This window comes from Syngnathoides biaculeatus, chromosome 5 (assembly GCF_019802595.1).
Source record: "Syngnathoides biaculeatus isolate LvHL_M chromosome 5, ASM1980259v1, whole genome shotgun sequence".
Lineage (NCBI taxonomy): Eukaryota > Metazoa > Chordata > Actinopteri > Syngnathiformes > Syngnathidae > Syngnathoides > Syngnathoides biaculeatus.
Window position 1 is genome coordinate 3,629,686 of NC_084644.1, and position 22,268 is coordinate 3,651,953.

Genomic DNA, 22,268 nt, shown 5'->3' on the forward strand with positions numbered 1-22,268 from the left:
TGTGACAGAAAAATTTCAAGGTGGAGGTGGGACTGCATCAGGAATCCGCTCTGAGCCCCTTCCTGTTTGCGGTAGTAATAGACAGGCTGACAGATGAGGTTAGACTGGAATCCCCTTGGACCATGATGTTCGCAGGTGATATTGTGATCTGCACTGAAAGCAGGGTGCAGGCGAAAGAACATTAGAAAGATGGAGGCACGCACTGGAAAGGAGAGGAATGAAGATTAGCTGGAGTAAAACAGAATATATGTGCGTGAATGACAGGGGCGGAGGGAGAAGAGTGAAGATCCAGGGAGAAGAGATGGCGAGGGTGGACGACTTCAAATACTTGTGCTCAACAATCCAAAGCAACAACGGGTGTGGTCAGGAAGTGAAGAAACGGGTCCAAGCGGGTTGAACGAGCTGGCGGAAGATGTCTGGTGTTCTATGTGCTAGGATGAAGGGCAAAGTTTATAAAAGAGTGGCGAGGACGGCCATGATGTACGGATTAGAGACGGTGGCACTGAAGAGACAACAGGAAGCAGAACTGGAGGTAGCAGAAATGAAGATGTTGAGGTTCTCCTAAGGAGTGAGCAGGTTGGCTAGGATTAGAAATGAGCTCATTAGAGGGACAGCCAAAGTTGGATGTTTTGGAGACAAGGTCAGAGAGTGCAGACTTTGATGATTTGGACATGTCCAGAGGCGAGAGATTGAGTATATTGGTGGGAGGGTGCTGAGGATGGAGCTGCCGGGCAAAAGAGCGAGAGAGAGGAAGACCAAAGAAAAGGTTGATGGATGTGGTGAGGGAGGACACGAGCACAGTGGGTGTGAGAGAGGAGGATGCACGAGATAGGCTAAGATGGAAAAAGATGACAACGGGACAAGCTGAAAGGAAAAGAAGGAGAAGAAAAAGCGTTTTGTTGTGGAGTGGTGAATGCACTGCATCGGTTTTGGCCTGGTTCGCAAAATGTGTTTTTTTTACCATTCCTAACGACCTTGTCTTGTGAGCCCAAAGCGGCTCACTGGGCATCCGACATCCACAGAAATATCGGGATACTTGTGCATTCCACCTTCAGGAAGTGTACCTGATCTCCTCTTCGGTGCTACAGCAGCTTTCACCGTCTCGGACTGGCTGAACAATTTTTGAGTGTCTGTAATAATTTGGGGGATTTTATTGATCGAGTTTATGGAGACAGGGGTCCCAAAATTAGGCTATATTGGATATTATGCTATACTTCCGACTTGCAAGTAGCGATGCGGTTAAGGTTATTGAATCTTATTTAGGGATGAGCAACTATTAACCAGCGGAGACAGATGTCAGTACCGGTACCAAATTTGCATGAATAAGTAATTAAATGTTCTCCTAATTTTGTCTTGTAAATTGGTTGGATTTCATTCCCCAAAGCACCCGCGACTGATGTGCAATTTATTCCCATTTTTCCACGAGAGGGTGTATCAGTAGCATTGAAAGGTGAGCCGTTTTTCTCACAGCGTCTGATTTTTATTGCCCCTACGTTGGCAGCGCGCCCACCTCATTTGCACCTCGGCATAATAGCGCGGGCACATTAACAGGTCATTTCCCTCTCCCTGACTATTCCGTCATACTCACGGTTATTGATCGGCGGGAATATCCCTTTAAGCAACAAGCGACGGGGCTGCAGTGCTGAGTCAGTTGGAGGGAAATGGACTCCTGGCAAGAAAACCACCCAACTGCTCATTCGAGAAGGAGATTTATCACTTGCGAATCGCAGGTTCTGTAAGACGGGGGCTCACGCAAGCTCCATATTTTATATTCAATTTATATATATAGCCATATTTAAAGTGCTTGTCTTGATTAGGGTCGCTTGCTGGGATGATGTCTATCCCAGTGGATTTTGAGGGGGAAGCGGGATACACCCTGGACTGGTTGCGAGGCAATTGTAGTTTATTTTTGCATTTAATTATTATATATATATATATATATTTTTTTTTTTTACACGGAATATCAACATGCATACTTTATCTTTGACTTTTATTAGAAAATGAATGTAGCTCATGCAAAAAATGAATCTTTACTGTATTGGCAACACTTTCTCTGACAGAAAATGGGGAAGAAATCTTGCCTTTGTGGGTTTTTATTACAAAAAGAAAGGAAAAATACAAAAGGTAAAGGTACAATTCAAACTAATTATCACCCGTGATGGAAGTTGAGACAAAAATCTGCTTTTCCGTCGAAGTGACAGAAAACGAGAAAGAAAAACAAAGCAATTATCTGCAACAAGTATGACGCACAGGGAGCGAAATAACAACAGAGCGTGTGAAGGTTGTTTGTTATTTGTGTTTACTGCTTGACGTTTCTTCTTTAAAATGCCTGATCATTCATACCACATATATAAAAATATAACTTTGGCATTTCCATACTTGACAGAGCACAATGATGAAATCCATGCTATAAACAGTAAAGGTAAGTTTTGTCTCTCAGCTCCTGTTCCAGGTCCTCTCCATCTCCGTTCCAGCGATGTCAGTCCAGACAGTTTTCGGGTCAGCTGGGATCACTCAGCAGATGACATCGTGGTCTACAGAGTCTCCTGGGCGCCGCTCGCAGGAGGCGACGCGAAGCAGGTCAGTAGAGCGACCGACCAGTTGCAACGCTCCAGGTTGACTTTGTTGATGCTGACCACAATGGACCTTAAGCTCCGCCCCCTTAGCCATGTCCCACGAGCTTTCAAAATGGCGATTGAACATAACACGTTTGAAGTGGATTCTCTGTCGCATATTCCGGATAATACTGGGGTTTGTTTTTTGCCAATTGCGTCGGACTTGTCCGAGAGATTTCTACAGAGAGGTCTGAACTATTTCACTCAAGGATATGTACACGGAATTAAGATTTTGGACGGAGCAGGACGCAATGTCAGAGTTACAGCGAAACGTTGGCGATTGATGCAAAAAAGTTTGATGCCTCACAGACTACATCTTGAAATCCAACAGGATAAAATAGTGGAATCGTACTCCGGATGTAAAGCAGGGTGAGTACTTTTGACTTGGACAGATCACGAGTAATATCATTGTAGTCTTTATAATAAGTGAGTGGGTGTATTTATTTGACTTGGCTCGTAATGGAACCCAGTTTTCTGTCTTAAAATTCCGACGTGATACAAATGGGAAAATAGACATTTGTCTTGCATGACATGGCGCACTTACGTATCGCTAACCCGACTCTTCGGCATAAAACATGACACACTTCATTCGGCAGGTCAGTGATACGCTAACAAAGTGAAAGTTGCACTGATAATAATTCAATCCAACTACTTCTCCCTCACTTACCTTCGAACATACAGCCTTGTGTTTGTTGATATTGTCCACATTGAGTTGTACGTGCGCTCTTCCGCCAGCCTTAATCCATCGTAGACACTTCGTCAACTGTGTTTTGGGCTTTGGAAAATTAATAAACCGGGCCCCCTTGTAACCTATCAGGATATCTTTCCTCAGAATTGCACGTTCCCCAAGCGCATCTGGGGACCATTTTCTTCGTAACATCAACTTTTCCAAGCGCACGCTACTGACCACCAGCATTGCTTGTGGGACAATACGGCGAGAGGGGCGTGTCAGGACAATGCGGCTATCTGATTGGCTATTATTGTACGAGTGTTTGACAGGTCGGAAAGGTCCATTACGGCATGGAACGTAACAAGTAGGTTTAAAAAAAAAACACACAGACACACGCTTACCATTTGGTACTCTCTTCTCATCAATCTGAAAAATATTACTGGAGTGAAAATTGAATTTGGAGGCAAACATTGCTATCTTGGGGGAGTCACAATTGGCGAACGGGGCAGCGTTCTCCTTAAGGCTGGGTGTGCCCTGATAAAGGAGAGCAACGTGCTCGGCCGACTTAACGGCTCCACTCGAGCTGGTAAAACCCCAGACATGACTGAGTATAAATAAAAGCTAAATGGACCCAGAGACGAATGGCTCGGGTGTTTTATTACACTGATCGAGGCTTTGCAGACGACAAAGGGGCGGCGGCGATAGAGCTCTCTAATGTTTGCATCGTTCGTGTGTGTGTGTGTGTGCTGCTGCCGAGAGTGATCAAGTGCTGTAAATAACACTCGGTAGTTGGAGCGGTGGGGTGGAAGGGCAGCTTCTACGCACTCTTGTCTCGGCAAACATGCGCAAAACAGACGGGGCCACAGGCATGTGGAGTTCACATTCTTTCTGACCCTGACTTTTGCGGCCATTAAAACGCATTCCGTTTCTTGTTCAAGTGTCCATACATTTTTTTTTTTTCTCCGAGCTGCTCTCGAATGCATCTTGAAGCATCGCCTTGCAGGAAATCAATCACGTCAGACGGCTAATGAGACAGAAAATTAAATGAAGTTAAATGAAATTATGATGCCTGCTGGTCACGCCAGAGCTAAACAATCAAACAAAAAAAAAAAGTTGGGCTAACCATCCTGAAAACGAGCAAAGTCAGTTGAGGTAAACTGCCACAAATTGGACGAAACAATTGATCAACTCGTTGATCAACTCGTTTGGTTGATCGCTTGCTTGAGTTTCTGCTGTTTTCTTTGACCTCAAGCATAGTTTATTTTTTGGGGGCATTATGGGAAGGAGAATTTGATTGCCAGTGGATAGTCATTTGTTCATAAAATGTGGCTTACTCGTGCACAATTTGTAACCCCTGCTTCTGACATGATTGCAACACCCCTGTAACAGCCATTTAATACTAAAAATTAGCACAGTTTCCCACAAACTGAGGAACACTTTTGGAGTAGTCAGACCTTATTGGAAACTGGGTAATAAAATTGATAGTTACGGGCATTTGGCATTTGATCAAATACTTTCCATTTGAACCTGTTTTATTTACTTGCGCCATTTTTGGGATCTTTTATTCTCATGTTTTGCCAGTAAAATGAGTAAACGTCTACTTTCTTTAATTAAGCAAATGTCTCTGAGGGCTGTGCGCACGCACAAAAAAATAGATACATAGAAATATTTCCGACTAAACAAGGAAGCGGTTAAAGATGCACTGCAGTGTGCTTTTTAAGTAACTTCCAATTCCAGAGTCGCTTGGCACGAAGGTTTCAACTTGGGCTTTGAGTCTTTCTTGTCTTGTATAAGTTACAGATGTTGTTTGGACGTCTGCCGCTGCAATCGCGCCAACTGGCAGTCGCTGCACATGTTCCAATTACCATCAAATACAGAGACTACTGGTCAATGCCAGCATGCTTAGGCCATGAGTTTTACGTGTAAATACTGCTCCATGATTTTCTTTGTGCCCCCCTTCCGCCATTATTATTATGTTTTTATGGAGTTTGTGTGGAAAAATCCAAATTGTTGACTTTGGACTCTGTATTCTGTCACACGACATGTCTGTTGGCACAATTCTATTACATCTTGACTTGTTGTAAGCCCCTGCTCAACTTTGACTACAAAGTGAAGTGTGGACAAAAACATTTAAAGGTCCAATGACACCAAAAGCATGATTTTTAGTCTGTTTTTAATTAAAAAAAAAAAAAAAAAAGGCAGCCGGAATGGACCATCCGTTTTTTCACCACGCAACATGATTTTGACGTATATGGATTTTGGTCACCCCTCCCATGAAAATCCTCTCGAGGCATTTGTTTTGGAGAAGAAGCAGGAAGTGACGTTATTAGCAGATGCCCAATCAGGCGGCCTCGTGTGTTTATACCAGTTTTACCTGCGGGAAGGTGGCGGTTTGTTCCTTCGTGTTCGCCAAAATGCCGGCTCGTTGTATTGCTGGATATTGCTCAAACACTCGAGAGGATGGAGTCACTCATCGTACTTTTCCAAGAGGCCCGGTTCGTCATGACAAATGATTGCACAGGTGCAAAGGACGAGAGCTTTGTGGGTTCTAAATGACAGGTAGGTGTGTATAGCGCTACTAAAAAACATAATCCTCTCAGAACATAACAAAAGATCCACGTACATAAGTGTCCGCCAATCACGGCTTCGGCCAGGGTGGCTCATCGCGGCTCTGGTCTGCGGTAGCTCATCGTGGCGGCGAGACGTGCCGCTTTACGGCATTGTCGTCGCTCGCGGTTGAGTGCGCTACATACTGTCATACATACTGTCGGAGAGTCTGTTGTTAGTTAGAACTGATCCGCATATCATCTAAATATGGCTCGAAACGATAGGGTAATATTGCCCAGGTCACTTTGCTCGATTGTGAGATGTTCTCTTTTTGGAAAAGACCTTCCGTGTCCCATAGTAGGTGGCGCAGCGTGTTTTCAATGGCGAATGTCGCGGTGTGACGTAATGAACAGACGATGCAGGCAATATGGCTACCACTGGGATGTCGAGTGAGACTTCCGCAACTTTGTGCATGGATGACGCGCTCTCCGCTCATATTTATTTTTTCATACAAATATTGAAGTGAATAATGTTGTATGTGTGGTTTTTTTTTTTTTTTTTTATCACAATATCTATTTTAAAATTTTTATAGGCATGTGATTTGGGCTTTAAACATGGAGGGATTACCTACTGAATGAGATCTACTTCAGTTGGCCGTTTTGGTGCAATTGTGTGCAGTAAGTCTAGACTTGTGTCTTTGGTGAGAATTAAGATGTGTGTGTCTGTGTTTTCTGTTCAGGTGGTCCTCAGTGGAAGCACTGACAGGTACACTTTGGCAGACCTGAAACCTTCCACTGCGTACGAAGTTATGGTGACGGCAGTCTTCAAAGACCAGTCCGAGAGCGACGCCGTGTCCGTCACAGAAATCACACGTGAGATATGTTTTTCTTTTTCTTTGCGTCATCTGATTGAGCCAGTAGATTTTTTTTAATTGCTTTCCGTTCATATTGCAAAGACCCCTGAGGGCAGTCCAGTGCAAATCATCCGAAGCGTGTGCGTTTCATCATCATCGTGCCCCCCCCCAAAAAAAAAAAAAAAAAGAAAATGCATTTCCGAGCTCAGTCTCACTCCGAATGTAACTAATTGCATTGACTTGTTTGTCCTCGTTCATCTCAGAGGGGGGGAAATCTATTTTCCCTATCAATGAGTTCTACGTATCCATCTAATTACCTTCACTATTGATACAGAGCGTTGCTGCGTTTCACTCTAATCATGTGATTGATGCTCCGTGCATTTCCCCAGTGGCCAAGACGACCACCACGACGACGGCCGCCACAACCTCCGGTAAGAAGAGCGCAAATGACTGCAGAAAAGAGTAAAAATTTCCACAGCGAAATGTCGACAAACATAACACTCTGTCGCAATCCCATTTGTGCAAGTATTCACACATTGATTGCCAGTTCGTTGCTTTGTGTTCGTGAGTTGCATTCACTGCCTGTAGGACTGTACGCATAAGTTAGAGTAACCTTAGTCATAGCGATTCTATGCCCTTTTGTTTGATCCTGTCTTGTTGAGTTGTTAGTTTGGCCCATAGTCATCGGAACTCGCTGCATGTATTTTGGATCCCGCTTAGCCTAGCGTTTCTGTACCTCTGCCTTGTCGGACTGCTACACCGTGTATGACCTGGTTTCCGGAAAAAAACTGCATTGAACACTATGCTTCTGCCTCGAAATCCTGCATTTGGGTCCGTCTCCCCCCCCCGTACCGGAGGTTTGTGACACACGTAGCTATGAAATGAATGTTTATTATACTTTAGTTAGGTTAGGAATGAAGGTGAAATCAGATCATTTCCGGCATCCAACTGCCATATATGATGTCATTTTGACACCCCGCCTGAAAATATTTCATTTCAAAATAGAAATTGTTTTGTAAGTGGCCGTAGCATCTCGCTACGATCAAACGGCGCCTTTGGATCAATACAGAGCCCAGCTGAGTTTTAATCATGGTTCAAGTCAGACCATTTATTAACGGCGTCTTAAGTCCTTCAATTGTTTAAAGATTTGCTGGTTGTCGGTGTGCGCTGGTGCTTGATCCAGGACAATTTCAAACAGTTTAGAGCCACGCGCTGTAAAATCAAATGTGCAACACAGTCAAGCGACTTGAGGTTGCGTTACCCAGTTGGATCCACGCCGCAATTGTGGCTCGGACGCAATATTTCCCGCGATGACCCCGAGGCAGCCTGACTTGTTTCTCAGCGTGCCGAACCGACCGCAGCTAATCCAGTTAAAGCCTCGTCAAAGCTTTAAAAATTCAAAACGTCATCAAGGAGAGCTAAAGGCTTTGTTTGGAATTTTTTTTAAAAAAAGAGCAATCCCTTTTTCAAGGCTTTTATTGAACACTTGCTTTATCTAAGTGGCTTTACAGATGTGAGCAATTGAAGCCTGCACAAGCTTGATTCATGTGCACAAACATTTTATAGGCGCTATCGAGACCGCTGGCGCAGACCGACAAAACACCTGCTTTGCTGTTTTTTTTTTTTCCTCTCCACCTGACATTTCAAATCTGTCCAAGCCGCTCTTAAAACCCGCTGCCAGTTTCCAGTGACATTTTGACAAATGCGTTTCACCGTTGCGCAGCCCCCCGCCGAGCGCTGAGAAAGCTTCTCGTGAACGACGAGACCACGCAGAGCCTGCGGGCGTCTTGGGAGCTGGACGACCCCCTCGTGGACAGCTACAGGGTGTCCTACGCCAGCCTCGGAGCCCGTCGCACAGACAAGACCGTGAGTTCATTAAGACCAGTGTCATGCGATTTCCCGATTTCAAACCTTTTACAGTTTGTTCTCCTCGCTTACGAAAGCCTTGTCAGCTAAAGATGGACTAGCACCATCAAACCCTCGTCCCAAAAAAATGAACCCTTCTCTATCGTTATGTCGACAGCGTATCGCTTTTTACACCTCACAAATTGTTGTGCGAACGAGCCGCAGTTGTGCACATCGATTTTACAGGACAGACAACAACGCTGCTTTCTCACACGCTCGGCAGCGGTCGGTTGCGGTGATCATTTACTCCCATCAGAAAAGCAATTACACGTTTAGCGCCGGTCCACTTGGCCTCTCCAATCCCAGACCCTCCTCGGCGGGCGACCGCATCCCCTCCACTCTCCGTCTGTTCCTCCAATCCGGCGCGGCCTCCCTCCGCTCTCATCACCAGCCTTTTACTTTCATCCCTTTCGCACTTTTCCCCCCTTCTCGTTTTAATTTCCCGCTGTGGCGTCACAGGCCTCACAAGATGGAGAGGCCTGACCGAGCCAGGGGACATTCCATTATCTTTTCAGCAGCCATTTGCCTCGCGGTGGAGAGACGAATCGGCGGTGGGCGGTGGGTGGTGGCGGGGGAACATTTGCCAAACAAAAGTGGGACGAGTGCTTAAGCCTGACGCTTAATTGTGCCAGGGTGTCTCTTTCGGGACGTTCGAGCGACTCGGGGCGAGCGCGATGGTCGTGTTGCGGGTCACGGAGGAAAACTTTGATGCTGTTGTCGTGGGATTATTTCCCCGCTCTCCATCGAGCTGCGGCTGTCTCGCGATGGAACTTTCCGATGGCGATCTTAAGCCCCGCCCCCTGTCTCACAAGCTTCCAAAATGGCGATCGAACGGAACATGTTTGAAGTCGATTCTCTATCTAATGGGGCTTTCTTTTTGTTCCCCGAGTTCCCCCCCCCAGGCATCAAGCGTAACCGTGTCAGCGGCCGGTGATCCCTCGCGACATCGCCGCGGCAATGGGAATCGCTAGCGTCCACGCATCTTCTTCTCCGTCTTCACAGCTTTTATCCTTCCCGACTCCGACTCCTCCTATTTACCCGGGCTTGGGACTGGCACCCCCCAGAGGCAAAGTTCATGTCTCGTCCACCGCGGGGTTTTGTAAAGGGCACATCAAATTTCTTTGGCTAACACAGAGCCTGCAAAATGGCGGAAAGCTCCGGAACAAGAGACCTTAAAGTTAACCTTGAGAGGTCTTCTTCTTTTTTTTTTTTTTTTTTTTTATTACCTGCTGTGGACAATTTCAAGATATCAGTCTCAATTCATATTCACATCATCTCTCTCGGCAAGATCACAGCAATCATGTTCCTTTTTTTTTTTTTTTTTTTTTTTTAAATCAATTTGAAGTTGCTGTAATACAAGCCGAGCGATTGATTTGGTGGAAACAAGCACATTCAAATGCCGAAGGAGAACCAAGTTCAACACCAATACCCGACTTTAATTGCGCCGTCTCCCTTTCGGTCTCATCTGACTTTATTGACTGAGCCGCAGTGATCGGAATTGCTGAACAGTTGTGCTCCAATCCCTTAAGTTACACATAGATTTCTGCAATCTGGAAACAAATGAACCTTGTCTTTCCCTCCAAACTTTGAATAATTTACAGTACATATCTGTAGTAATTGCGCTACATGTTCATATTTACTGCCCCTAATGAGTGTAACGCAAAACCTGACTGCCGCTTTGCGCGCGTGTGTGTTTAGGTGTTCGTTCCCGGCGGGCAAAAAAGCGCGCTGCTGGACTCGCTACTTCCTGACACGGAGTACAACGTAACTGTCACACCGATTTACGGTTACAGGGACGTCGGCGTCAGCGTGTCCACGCGGGGGACGACACGTAAGTCGCACGCGAGAAAAAACGAAAGCTTTTTCCACAACTTTTTTTGTCAGGGGCTAATCTATTTTATGTCCGTGAAATAAAATTTCAATGAAGCGTATGACAAACACTGATGCTTTCTTAATTGTTTTAATGAGGGCCATTCCTAATTACAGCCGTTCCTTTCATTAGCGAGGGACTGCTCACATCCTTATTGATTACGGCAAATATTCCCGGGAGAAATACTGATTGCCTCCTCGTTAAACAGGGAGAAGGAATCCTGGTTATGATACAGTATGTCATTATCTTATGTGAAGGGTCCGAGCTGGCCTTATTGCAAATAAAAACCTTTGTGCCTACAAGCGGCGTCGTAATCAATCAGAGCACAGGCGCGCAAGTACGAGCAGGGTGACGATAATCCGTTTCCTGTAGAGATAAAACTTTCTTTGCAAATAAATGATTCAGGAAATAAAGACATTAAACCGGCGCTTGAACCTCACCGAAACATTTTTAATTGTATATTTTGCTGCATTTGCAATTGGAAACACGTATGGAGCGTTCCACGGCGCCTCGCTTTTAGATTGTCGCCTCAAAAATGAGGAACATAAATTATTGATCATGTGGAGCCACTCTCACTCAGACACAACCTCGAGACATTTTTTATTCTGGAAATGCAAAATAGTTCAAGATGAGTGCAATATAGCAAACACTGTTCACTGATGTGTTGCTTTTCTATGTTTTTTTAAAATAATGTACATATTTATTGATGGAAAAGATTTATCTATTGCTATATATAATGATTTTATTATATTGTATTTATTACGATACATAGGGTTAGATTTTTCAGATTTTTTTCTATGTAACGTTCAATTTCAATTTATTTGTCAGAAAGTTAATTTAATTCTACATGCAGGGGTACTGGATTTATGACGCGTTGAATATTATTTTGAATGAATTTGTTTCTTTCTTTTGGCCCAGTGGCGCTCTTGCCTCCCGAGAACCTTCGCGTGTCCGAGGAGTGGTACAACCGCTTCAGGGTCACCTGGGACCCTCCGCCATCCGCTGCTGCGGCTTTCAAGATCTTTTACCGGCCTGTTGATGGTAGGCACAGTCACAAAAGACAAAAAAAAAAAAAAAAAAAAAGTAATAAATGTATTACAACAAATACGTAAAGCTAAAATTAACAAAAGCTTCAAGTAACCGTCTAGATCAGTGGTCTCCTACTCAATTCACCACTGGAGGCACATTCTGGCTGAAGCTGGGCCCCACATGTACGCACTTTTAATGAAAAGTTTAAAAAAATGTTTTTTATATTCTTGAACACAAAATAAGATAAGCAAGGAAGCTGGTATAAACACGTTGTCACGAACCTCCGGTACGGTGGTGGACCCAAATGCAGGACTTCGAGGCAGAGGCATAATGTTCAATGTGGTTTATTCTTTGACTCGGGTCAGGTGCCAAACGTGCAGTGGAATCTGCTTTCAAACTTATTAAGACCAGAATGCGACTCCACTTGGCCATACGTGGGGAAAAATGAACAACAAAAAGTATTTGCCTGAAATCTAGAGTTCTCATTTGAACAGGCTTGAAGTTCTGCTATTTCAAACACAAGGCGTTACAGTTCTGTTAGAACTTTGCAAGGTCTGCACTAAGCACCCATTTCGTGGAACCAATTACAATGTTATAAGCGTCGTAGTTGTTATCTGGATGGAAATGTGTTTGTGTCTATCTCCATCAGTCCCAGGGAGGGTTTCGGAGATGAGCGCCGGTGAAGACGTCAACTCGCTTCTCCTCCTGAATCTGCAAAGCGGGACAGAGTACGACGTTCAAGTGACGGCTTCCTACCCGGCAGGACAAAGTCAACCGCTGCTTTCGAAGGCTAAAACACGTGAGCACGCGTCGGGTTTTGCTTGACGACGCTCGATATCATATCTACAATGTCCTTGGCCGCGTGGAAGACAAGCGCGTGTGTGTCGCGTGAAATTGAAACGGAATCCATCCCGCAGTTAGTTTGACGGGGCGAAAGGTTAATGATAACACTGTGGTTAAAATGAGATCTCAAATTGAATTCCCGAGCTTTAATGGGGGCGTTGCTGTCAGGTTAAGTCTTCCTCGCAATTTTGCGGGAAGGACGGTGTGACTTGTTGGAGAGGAGCCAATAACGGCGAAGGGACGGCCGCAAAATGCAAATTCCCATTGAGACGCCGGCGAAACGCCGACCCACGGAACAATATTGACGTATCCCGGTCAGATGGAGGAAACTGCCTTTTTAATACATAGATTTGTTTGAAGCCGGCGTACATTTTCAGTCCAGATTCCGAGGTAGGTGCTTTGATATGGAAAGCGTTGGCCTCACATTTCTGAGGTCCCGAGTTTGATCCCGGACCCCGCCCGTGTGGCGTTTGCATTTTTTCCCCGTGCCTGTGTGGGTTTTCTCTAAGCATTCCGGTTTCCTCCCACATCCCAAAAACATGCAACATTAATTGGACACTCTAAATTGGCCGTAGGTGTGATCTTGAGTGCGGCTGTTTCTGCAACCAGTTCAGGGTCTACCCCGCCTCCTGCCTGTTGACAGCTGGGATAGGCTACAGCACTCCCCGCGACCCTCGTGAGGATAAGCGGCAAAGAAAATGGACGACAGATGGAAAGTGAAGTGTTCCCTTTGTTGACTCACAAAATACTAAACCACTCATATGAGAAATTGTCCACTCATTGTTTCGATATTTTGTCATCACGGTGAGCAACTCTGGGTAGGGACGTTAAGAGGGGGATGTTTTTTTTACAATTTTTAAAAATAATTTAAAGTGACTTGATGAGCTGATGAAAGCACCACAAAACAAATTAGAACAGAACCTGAATTGAGTGACTCGACACTAATCAAGTGTCGTAAAGTTGTTGCATCCTCCGTGTGTCCGTCTGTTAACAAATCCCCGCCAATGACGACCGATAACGTCTCGCGCGTCCTTCTGTTTCATTGAACGTCCCATATTTTAATCTGCTCTTCAAGGTAACCGCAGAAATATATTCACGTTGATTTACCCTCAAATAGTGCAATTTCTGATCATGCTCGTGGGTCCTCTGCTAGCTTTTATTTTATTTTTTACCACATAAAGGATTACATGAATGTCACAATTTGCTATTTAACAGTTCAGATTCCTTTCATACTCCACTTTTTTGTTTTCCTTCAACTCAATGCCATCTAACGCATCCTTCAGTGGACGAGAGATGGCTTGCTCACACCTAGAAGAGATGGCGAGTCCATTATCAGCGTGACTCTTTAATGACCAATGAATTACTGTAATTTCCAGCCTAAAACCCACAACTTTTTTTCACACGCTCTCAACCCTGAGGTCTATGCGGGGATGCGGCTAATTTGTGCATTTTTTTTTCCAACGGCCGCAAGGGGGCACTCGAGCGGGAAAGGTAAGAGTGAGATCGGTGGAATATATCTGCCGAGGAAGTGGCTTTTACCGGCCTGGCCCTGTTAGCGCTCCACTTGTGTGTTCCTGCCGTGTCTCAGTGATTTTTACCAGTATGTTTTTTTTTTTTTTTTAACCGATCTTGTTTGCACGGCAGCGCTAGCATTAGTGTTAGTGCAGCGGCGCTTGCGTTAGCGTTAGCGCGACGACGCTAGCATTAAACTCTGTGTTCTTTGTAAATATCTCGTGTTTCAACGTGGGCACTTGCGTTTTTTATCTACCAAATGGTATTTCCTTTCCAAAAGTACTGGGTGAGGCTTATAAACAGGTGCGCTCTGTTGGTAGGCCGGGAATTACGGTACATGAGGCGAGTCAGAAAAGTTCCACGACTGATGCCGCAAAACGATTGAAGAAAAAAAAGAAGTGGAAGATTGCGATCGACGTGACTTTAACTTGGACTTTCTGGCTTTCTACTTTCTGTTTTTTTTTTTTTTGTTCTCGGCGACGTGGGACTCTTCCATTGAAGTCTCTGGCCTTTGTTTTTTTGGATCTGACCTTAAGACTCCTCACTGGTGATGACCCGCCCTGGCAAGTCCGGTGTCATCGTCACTCATTCTGCTTATTGCTTGATGACCCTCAGGCCACATTTGGATGCTGAAGGGTGACAAAAGTCGTGGTTTGTTGTCCACTTTTGCGACACAGCTGCGATCCCGCTGAAAGCGACGACTTGTTGGAGCCAAATTCCGCTTGCTGTGATTTAACGTCGGTGCTTGTCCGTGATTCAGGTAGCATCTTTCTAATGGTAGCAAACGCACATGCTCGCGTCTATAAATCACACTTACGAGCAAGCGGAAAGCTCATTATTGGCGCCATGGGTGCCGCTGGAGGGGATGAAAATGTTTCCTCGTAATTAAGTTTTATGTTGCTTGCATTGAGGTGCTTCTGCTTACTGTACAAAGTGCCTTTCCATATGCGCGTGCATAAAGGTATTTGCAAATTCTCCTCAATATTTCTTCTTCCTCAGCACGAGCGACTCAGATTGCCTTTTTGACAATTATTGGCTAATTTCTCTTTTGTTGCTGTCAACTTTTTGTTTAGCCATGTCCTGGATTTCATTTTTCTCGTCTAATCAAAGCTGTCTTTTCATCCGCGTAGTATTCCCCGCTGAGCCGCAGGGTTTTATTTTAGATTTTATTTTACTTAATTGATCTCCAAGGTCTTGTTAGACTCTGAGAAGAATGAGTGACAAATTCTAAAACTTTATGAAAAGAACTACTCTGTTTTGACCCCACAGTTTATATAGCGCTTACTTATATTTTTTTTTTAATTCAAATGCAAATTAAAAAAAAAATATCATTGGCATAAGCAAGCATATGTAGTGTGAGGCTGTGTGCTTAAAATGTTTTTTTTTTTTTTTTTTAAACTAAAAAGGAGTACCTGCCATATGCTTGCTGCACTAAATATCAATTAGATGGCATTTGGAGCCAAGTTTATTTCTTACCGTCAGCAAATTTTGTTAACAAGGGCAAAAGTTGCGCGAGGAAATAAAAGAGAGGCAGGAAGTGGCTCCTCAGAGATTTTCTGGCTTCCGTTGCTATTTAAGTTGTTTATGATGTTTTGCATCATGCTCTGGCCTCATTTGGAGAAAATTCACTTTTATTTGCGACTAACTCTAATTGAATTCATAGCTTCCATACTTCCCCAACCGCATTTGTGCGACCGTTTTGAAATCACAAAAAAGACGTTTACAGCAGGACTCGCAATCACGCTGATGTCGACCATGATACATAAAGAGATTGAAAATTGATTCTCAACAAATCAGGTCAATGCCTCAAAGGTCACAAGTTCTTTTGCACATGACATTCAATTCAATATTTCAAATTTTCTTTTTCTTTTTTTTGCTTCAAAAAAGGGCCCTTTGTTAAAAGTCCAAAAATGATGATGCAAGCACACTAATATATTGCACTCTAATATAAACATATCTCGAATATTTCGGCAAGCTCATATTTGACAGCACAAAGCTAAATTATTTATGTAGCCAATTTCATAAATAAGATAATTAATTGTCCTTTAGTTGATCAAAAGCATTTGAATACAATGAAATAAAACATTTAAAAATGGGAAAGATAATAATAACAAAAAATAAATCAAAATCAAAGCTAAAAAATGAAAAAAAATGTAAAAAAAATTATTAATGTGCAAGAAATATTATTAAAAAGTGGAAATGGCATATGAAAAAAGAATTTTCAACCAGGATTTAAAAACGGACACTCGGGGCTGATGTCACCTGACAGGAGGCGGGGTAGACCCTGAACCGGTCGCCAGCCAATCGCAGGGCACATCGAGACAAACAGCCGCACTCACAATCACACCTATGGTCAATTTGGAGTCTCCAGTTAATGTTGCGTGTTTTGGGGATGCGAGCACAAACCGGAATGCCCAGAGAAAACCCACGCAGGCACGGGGAGAACATGCAAACTCCAACAGGCGGGTCCGGGATTGAACCCTGAACCTCAGAACTGTGAGGCCAACGCTTTACAGCTGCGCCTCCAATTCATTCCACTTATGTGCAACATAACGGCTAAATGTGATCCAGTATTTGACCTGAGTCTGTCCACCTCAGAGCCGTACTGGCTTTGTGTTCCGTCGGGATTTCTTTCATGTATTCGGGACCTAAAAACCATTTCGTGATTTCTAGAGCAGGAGCAGAACTTTAAAATCTATTCTAAAGCTGACTAGAAGCCAGTGTAAAGACTTTAGAATTGGCGTTATATGCTCTGACCTCTTTCGCTCTGGTCAGAACCCGACATAATTCATATCAATCAACGTCCTCCTCCTCGACGGCTAACCCGTGTGTCCTGTCGCCCTGCAGTGTTCTTGGGGGTCTCGGGCTTGACGGTCTCGCAGCTGCGCCACAACAGCTTGTGCGTGGAATGGCAGCCTCATCTGCACGCGACACATTACAGAATCTCCATCCAGTCCACGCTCAGTAAGTACATTACATACAGAATACATTGCAAAGACGAGTATTCATGTGTAAATGATGTTTTGCAACAGTTTTGTCCGGCGAATGGTTCGACATTCCTTTTTGTCGCGAGTAAATGTGATGCTGAGGACTTCACAAATTTGTCACAGCAACTCCAACGTGCTCATATCAGTCTTTTGATTCACATTTTGATTCAGTTTCTCCGATTAAGAGAAGCTGTCGTCGCGTGTGCCCTTTTGTCTCGAGAAGATTGAAAAGTAGATGAGGAAACCAATCAATACTTGACTGCCATCTTCGCGCTTCTGTTTATTTTGCCACCTTGCACGCAAATTATTTTTTTTTTCAAATGTCACATGCGCCCGCAAGATATTTGAGGATCACGATCGACGCTAACCTCGGGCAAACGCGCAGCTTAAGAGGGGAAGTCGAGTTTTGTGTGCGTTCACGCGTCTGCGTTCACACAGAAATCCCGAGTATTTGCATCGATGCACTTGCTTTTCTTTGCTTTAGGGGGATTTCTGCACCGCTTTCATGTGTCAGATATTTGAATGCAGTATTTTTGACATAATAACTGTTGTAAGTAGTATACTTATTTCAATATCTTCCCCTAAGAAGCTTACCCTTAGTGATCTTTTCTTTCTTCTTTCAAAACATGAAGAAACCTCTCAAATGATCATTTAATGGGATTAAAGGGATTATTATTATTGTAATTTTTTTTTTTTTTTTTGCTTTTTAATCCTCACGGGCCAATTTGTTTGTTTCACTGCAGACAGTCAGCGACAGGAAGTGAGCCAAGGAGGCGGGGCTTCTCGGCAGTGCTTCTACGACCTTTTCCCGAGCAGCCAGTACGAGATCAGCATTCGCTCGCTGATGCAGGAAATGGAAGGCCCCGCCGTCACCGTCACCGGGATGACGCGTACGTCGAACTTCTTGCTTACAATTGAAAGAGAACAACATGCGAAGGTCACGTCTCAGTTTTTGACATGACAGTATTTCACAACTTTTACTTTTTGTGGACTCACCCTCCACGTCAGTCACTCACATTTGAAAAATGTACAGGTGTGGTCAGTCATGCCCGCAGATATAAAGTCCCGGTTGTGTGTTCTGTTTGTAATTATGAGTGTACCCCTTTAAGAGTGGAGGGCGGCGGTGTCAGGTGAACTAGGAAGTAGAAGTAGGCTGAGCATCAGCACGTTCCGTGTTTAAAAAAAAAAAGACGTCAGGCTGTGGTTCACTTAGACCAGAGGTGATCAATGCGTCGATTGCGATTTGCGAGGTAGTTTTACACGATGATCATCCACTTTGTCGCTTGATTCAGGTGTGTCCAATATGTCGAGCGCATGCACATAAAGGCGCGTTCTACCAAGTTGGGTTCCCACGTACGGCGATGCGCGCGTGCACCGCCCCCACCGCACCCCGCGTCGAGAGGCTGGCTGCTCGAAAAGTAGATCTTGGGGTAAAAAAGTCTGGCCACCCCTGACTTAGAGGGCTCAGTTTAAGGGAACATTGGTCAAGACTAGACAAAATAAGCGAGGTCTTTCAATATCTATGTATTTCTACTCGTAACACGCGTGATTTTTCGTGCTCGGAGAGATTTGCGAGTGCGATAGCGCACGGTCGCAAACGCGCCGGTCAAATCGGAGCGACTGGGACATTCACTTCACTTTTTACGCATTTAGTCCATACACTTACTATTCAAAACGGGTAGAGTGGGAAAGACACGTGTTGTCATGCTGTAGCAGCCACAAATTTTTCTGCCTTAAGCAAATCTCGGAACTTCTGGACTTACATTTGAAAGTCTTTTTTTTCCGATCAACGGTCTCTGTAGCAGCCCCTTCGACCTTCATCATATGCAGTGTATATATATTTTTTAATATCCGAGTCTCAGTGAAGGCTCTGGCCGCTGTTGCAGTCCATCAGTCAGTGGAGTCACGCAGCTCGGAGGACGTCGAGGGCTCCGCTCGCTGTCAGAGTTTTAGAAAGATAGTCCTCGCACGCAAAAACTCACAGATTCTCCACCCGCTGTTTAGTGAATGGGCATTATTTGCAATTTCACAAACATTGGGCCGCGACATTTGAAGTTGAAGTTTTTCCTCTCTCGGAGCCTGATTTACTTTCATGATTTGCCCTCAGTCAAGTTATCAAACAAAAGGAGCTCCCGAAGGGTTCAGCCCGTGCACGTATTGAGCGCACCTTTCGCCCCAAATCGGCGGGATGAGACCCCATCTCGCCTATAAGCCGAAAGGGGGATCGCTGGAATGATAAGAACTGAAGAGCACTTATTGACTCGCGCTCAAGACTAAATTCGCCTGAAACAAACGTTTTGACAAGACAACAGAGCCTAACACACAAGCGAGGGGGCAGCTTCTCAGTTTAAGGCACGGTGGCTCAGCTGGAAAGCGTTGGCCTCACAGTTCCGAGATCCCGGGTTCGATCCTGGACCCGCCCGAGTGGAGTTTGCACGTTCTCCCCGTGCCGGCGTGGGTTTTCTCTGGGCACTCCAGTTTCCTCCCACATCCCAAAAACATGCAACATCAATTCATCCATCCATTATCCAAGTCACTTATCCTCACACGGGTCACGGGAAAAGCTGGAGCCTATCCCAGCGAGCTTCAGGCGAAAGGCGGACTACACCCTGAACTAGTCGCCAGTCAGTCGTAGGATATCGACACCATCAATGAGTGGGAATCGATCCCACGTTGCCTGCACCAAAAGCAGGCGCGTGTACAACTACACCACCAGTGACTCGCGACGTTAATCGAACATTCTAAATTGCCCCAAGGTGTGATTGTGAGTGCGGCTGTTTGTCTCGATGTGCCCTGCGATTGGCTGGCAACCAGTTCAGGGTGTACCCCGCATTCCTGCCCGTTGACAGCTGGGATAGGCTCCAGCACTCCCCGCGACCCTTGTGAGGATAAGCGGCTAAGAAAATAGATGGATGGAAGAATAGACCTGGAATGTGTCCCGAGATGGGAAAAGGACTTAGCTGGTAGCAGAAGCATAAATGATAAATGATTTTCTTCTCAGACAAAACTCTGATGCAACTGCAGTACTGGAAATATACCATAATTTTGATATTCACAAGAAATCCAAATAGCCACACAGTTTTAGGTTTTTGTAGTAAATGTTTGGGTTGAGCTGTGAAATATCTTTTTTTTTTAGATTATTTATGTTGCATAGGACTAACAATGCTGATTAAGAATCAAATTTGCAGTGTTCCAGAAGCCTTTGCAGGGATAGCAATAAAAATATTATCAGGATTTGATTTCACCTTCAATTATATTCACTTGAAGTGCACAACGACATTGGGAGTAATATGAATCAATATGATGGCCATACATGATTTATTCCTCGGCGATTTTATTAGTTTTTATTTTTTATTGTGTCCAATGAGGTGCACATTTTGTACACCTGCACCTTTTTCAGCTTTTTTTTTTTGACCAAATGTGCTCCTTCCCGCCAACTAATGGCTTTGGCACAGAAACATCCCCCAAGCCAGAGGTTGTTTTTCCCCTCGAAAAAAAAAAAAACAAAAAAAAAAACCAAAACAAAACAGCCTGAGGTCAGACACGCCGGAGATTGATGAAAATACTTTTGCTGTCCTCAGGTTATGAGCAAACAGATGCGAGGTATGAAGAGTTTTTTTTTTTTTTTGGTTGTTGTCTTTTTACTCTGACTTATAGATGGAGAAAGACTTAAAAAAGCGACAACAACAAGATTGCTCTCGCACTTGTTGTTTGTAAATACGCGTACACCCCACTAAAGGTCATTTAATTCAGTACTCAGCTATCGGTGCCAAAAAACGGGATTAGTATTCTTTTCAGTTTCACAGATAGAATCCTTATTTATCACTCATTACGGATTTGTGGTGTTTTTGTGTTTGCTCATATTCCTCCAGTGCCAGCGCCCACGCAGGCTCCGACGGAGCCCCCTCCCACGGAACCCCCTCCCACCATCCCGCCTGCCAAAGAAGGTGAGCACTCGCGTTCCGTACACGAGGTCAAAGCTTTCTAACCTGAGATAACATTTTTCAAAGAAAGCTGTATTTATATAGAAATGTTTTAAATTTTCAAATGGATGGCTTTTTTGATTAGGGGTTTGTTCGTTGTGATATGAGGAGCTCCCAACTGAAGGCGGCGGTACCGAAGGCAAGGCCTGACAATCTCTTACAGCTCATTTTTGTCGCGGGCCACATTGTCGTTCCGGTTTCCCTCCGAGGGTCCGTTATGACTGTGAAACCATGAAAATCTTTCGCCTCATCATATTCACACATGACATTTATGAGCTCGTTTTGAAATTAGAAATCAAGGTTAATGTATTTTAAAAGTATTGCTGATGCTCGGGTACACAATAATAATGGTTGCAATAGCTCAACGTTATCATTTATGATATGACAATTTGATATTTTGGTACAGATTTGGACAAAAATCATGGAAAGTTCATACTCATAATTTGCCAACGTGGGCCACATAAAATCATGCGGCGGGCCGGATCTGGCCCCCGGGCCTTGAGTTTGACACCTGTGTCTTACTGTAATATACCATTTAAGTGGCAGTTTGATTAGGTTTTGAGTTACATCAGAAGGAAAACAGATTTGTAAACTGACACAATGCAAAAGAGACGTTTACGTTATATCACACAAGGCTTCGAAAAATTCGTATCAACGTACCGAAGCGACTACGTTAATAGTACGTACGTAAGTGGTACTAAATACAGTATTCTCGAACCGTCCAGTTTGACTTTTAACTTTTTCACAAACTTTTTCCTTTAACGAGACGCCTAAATAACCAAAACAAATCATTAGGAAATAATAATAATGATAAAATCTGTAAAATACCATTATTTTGATGTATTTTGATCGTTGGAAGTGTTTTATCGGTCGTCTTCCAATCATTTTTGTCATGTCGCCGAGTGAGGTGGAAACGTTCCGAGCTGTACGAATGTCACATCAATTTCAACATGAAAGAAAAAAAAACGTTGAAAGGAGACAAAGAAGATTGAAAGGTGAGGAAGGAAGAGAGACACTTTCACAGTACACAAGCGTCACCTTTGTACCAAATGTTCCCCGCCGTCGCCGCCGCCCTGCGTTGTTCCTGTCTGATAAGCTCAGCTAACCGTGTGACCCGCAACAGCAACTCCTCGGACGTGATCCCACACGCCTGCCGAGCCCCCTGTTGTAATTCGAGTCTACGTTTCTGACCTTTGTCACGTTGATGCCATACGTCTGGACAAAACAAACAAACAAAAAAAAAAAAACACTCCAAGACAAATAGCCAAAACTGTGTTTATACTTTGGAAAATATAGACAGCAAAAACACAACTATTAGTGATGGGGGGTGGGGGTGGGGGTCTAGCCGGGTGAAAAGTACTCTGATGTAAGTTTTCCCAGGACACACATACAAGTACAAAGGAATATGAAATCTATGATTGAGAAAATGTGTAAAAAGGTCCTGGAAATCACAA

At 44.2% G+C, this 22,268-nt stretch overlaps 1 protein-coding gene across 5 annotated transcripts in view; it reads left to right on the forward strand.

Moving 5' to 3' along the window:
* col14a1a (collagen, type XIV, alpha 1a) overlaps positions 1-22,268 on the forward strand; it is a 107,525-nt gene that overhangs the window by 36,874 nt on the left and 48,383 nt on the right. For all 5 annotated transcript variants that reach the window (XM_061819066.1, XM_061819065.1, XM_061819067.1 and 2 more), the window contains 10 exons: positions 2,441-2,580; positions 6,572-6,704; positions 7,075-7,116; positions 8,409-8,551; positions 10,289-10,421; positions 11,379-11,501; positions 12,139-12,288; positions 16,692-16,808; positions 17,575-17,721; positions 20,704-20,778. In XM_061819066.1, coding sequence (XP_061675050.1) covers positions 2,441-2,580; positions 6,572-6,704; positions 7,075-7,116; positions 8,409-8,551; positions 10,289-10,421; positions 11,379-11,501; positions 12,139-12,288; positions 16,692-16,808; positions 17,575-17,721; positions 20,704-20,778 — 1,203 coding nt within the window. The remainder of the gene's footprint in view (positions 1-2,440; positions 2,581-6,571; positions 6,705-7,074; positions 7,117-8,408; positions 8,552-10,288; positions 10,422-11,378; positions 11,502-12,138; positions 12,289-16,691; positions 16,809-17,574; positions 17,722-20,703; positions 20,779-22,268) is intronic.